At 35.7% G+C, this 2,664-nt stretch overlaps 1 protein-coding gene across 1 annotated transcript in view; it reads right to left on the bottom strand.

Annotated features, from left to right (window-relative positions):
- Positions 1-1,687: 1,687 nt before the first annotated feature.
- The window catches only part of LOC111683379 (signal transducer and activator of transcription B-like), a 158,485-nt gene continuing 157,508 nt past the window's right edge, over positions 1,688-2,664 (bottom strand). The window contains exon 4 of the mRNA XM_046952786.1: positions 1,688-1,799. Coding sequence (XP_046808742.1) covers positions 1,791-1,799 — 9 coding nt within the window. The 3' untranslated portion in view covers positions 1,688-1,790. The remainder of the gene's footprint in view (positions 1,800-2,664) is intronic.

Here is a 2,664-nt window from a genome sequence, read left to right as displayed (position 1 = left end):
TCACTATGGGTGGATTCCTGGGAACCGGTTCGACTATAATTAGGGGTGGGTAATTGAGCTGAGTGTGTACCTATCCTATACTTAACCGAGGTAACATTCGAATCTAGCTCATCTTCTAGTTCACGATCTTCATCCTCCTCTTCATAGGTGCTATGATATGTGCGTGCTGTTATCTCTGGCAAAAAGGGATTGTTGGGCGAAGCTAAGGTATATTGATAGTAGTTCTTCATAGAACCATTATTATCCATTTCTGCTGTGGTAGTTTCATGATCTTGACTTAACTGCGAGAGATCCTCATTGCCTGGGGGATTATTGGAAGTGGAGGGAAAATTACAAAGATTTTCCCATTCCCCCGAGGAAGAATTAAAGGAGGAGGCGGTAAAACCCTCATTAGAATGACCCTGAATACTGCGAGAACTCTCATTGCTGGATTTAAAGAGAAAATTTTGCAGCCTAGTCAGTTTAGCTGCCGTACTACTTTCACTTGCTGTGCTGCAGCTGCGACTGGCTGTAGTTACTGGCGGGTGCTCATATTCACTTTTACTGCTGCTCTGTTGCTGCAAACATTTGCGATTGTCAGTGTTGGCTGCCGTATTCGCTGGCTTGGCGAGGGCATTGTTTGAGGCATTGCTATTGGTACTCAACTCTCCTCCCATATTGTTATTATTCATATGCCACGCCCAGTAACTAATGCTAGTAGTAGGGCTCTCGCAAAAGTTACTCTCCAAGGAGGTGCTAGAATTGGTGGTGGCTACACTACTCAAATGTCGATAGGCAAATTCGGGTGGTGTACTTTCGTCTGGACTGTCCAGCAGTAAAGCGGGATTGATGTGACCTCCTAAACCGGGCAAATTAGTTAAAGAAAATATAGAGGCTGAGTTATGCAGCTGCTGCTGTAAAGGCCTTAAACTGCTACTCCTCTCCTGGGCCGCCGTTAAGTCTCCCGTCTCCTTTTTATCTTGTCTCTTTATTTCCAACGACTTATGCTCAGCTCTTCTAAAGCTGCGCCTTAATTTCTCGGCAAATTTCGATTCTTTATGTGTTTTAGTTTTCAGTTTCTCAGTCTTATCTTTGGGGTTGTTGGTGCTCTTTTCACACCCATCATTTTCCAACAATTTCTCGTGCATTGGTAAATCTATGGCAGATTGTATATGTTTAATTTGGTTTGTATTATTGCAATTGCTATTGGTCTGGGTTTTTTCGTTGCTCAAATTCGTTAACAATGCGGCGCTGCTTGTTACAGCGTTTTGCATAAATTGTTTACAGTAAGTGGGCGGTGGTGTAGCAAAACCTCCACCCATTACGTCCTGTAAATCTTGGGGTTTAGTAGTAGTTAATAAAACCTCAACGTGATCATCGAAATTTTCCGTAGATCTTTGTAATTTATAACGTTTAGGTTTATTATGTACTTTAGTTTTTTCTAAGGAGTTTATTGTTGCTCTTGTTGCTGTTTCCAAATGTTTACTTTTATTTGTTGTTATTTTTGGTGGAGATTTATTATCCATAATATTTTGTTACTTATTGCTAAATTTTATTTTTTATCTGTCTTTTGGTTTTTCTTGAAGACTAAATATTTTTTTTTTGTTTTTATTTAATCCTAAAAAGAAGCGTTTTGATTTCCCCTAAATTTGTAGGTTAATTTTAAAAGTTGTTTTTATTTTTTTCCATAAAAATAAACTCTACAATATTTTTTTTGAGTATTTTTAAAACTATTTGTTTTTCATATAAAAACATCAAAGTTTTTTTTTGTGAATTTATAGTTTACATTGACTTATACAAGTAAAAAAGTTTTATTTTTGCTGCAATTAGAAAAAAGACAAATTGATTAATAAATTATGAAAATTTGAAGCAATTAAAATAACATCTTAAAAATATGCCACAGTTTAAAGATTGGTTAGTTAGTTAGTTAGTTTTTAATCTAGAACAGAAATGAATTAGAACTGAACTAGAAATAAAATAAAATTCAAATAGAACTATTAAGAACTAGAACAGAACTAAAACAGAACTAAAACAGAACTGGAATGAAGCAGAACTGAACGGAACTAAACAGAATTGGAACAGAACTAGAACAGAACTAGAACAGAACTAGAACAGAACTAGAACAGAACTAGAACAGAACTAGAACAGAACTAGAACAGAACTAGAACAGAACTAGAACAGAACTAGAACAGAACTAGAACAGAACTAGAACAGAACTAGAACAGAACTAGAACAGAACTAGAACAGAACTAGAACAGAACTAGAACAGAACTAGCACATAACTAAAACAGAATAAGAACAGAACTAGAACAGAACTAGAATAGAACTAGAACATAACTAGAACAGAACTAGAACAGAACTAGAACAGAACTAGAATAGAACTAGAACAGAACTAGAAAAGAACTAGAAAAGAACTAGTAAAAAACTAGAACAGAACTAGAACAGAACTGGAACAGAACTAGAACTAGAACAGAATTAGAACTTGACTATAGACTAGACTATAGACTAGACAATAGACTAGACTATAGACTAGACAATAGACGAGACTATAGACTAGACTATAGACTAGACTATAGGCTAGACTATAGACTAGACTATAGACTAGACTATAGATTAGACTATCGACTAGACTATAGACTAGACTATAGACTAGACTATAGACTAGACTATAGACTAGACTATAGA

This window comes from Lucilia cuprina, chromosome 5 (assembly GCF_022045245.1).
Source record: "Lucilia cuprina isolate Lc7/37 chromosome 5, ASM2204524v1, whole genome shotgun sequence".
Taxonomy (NCBI): Eukaryota; Metazoa; Arthropoda; class Insecta; order Diptera; family Calliphoridae; genus Lucilia; species Lucilia cuprina.
The sequence above is the reverse complement of the archived record's forward strand: the minus strand, read 5'-3'. Positions and strand labels throughout refer to the sequence as shown.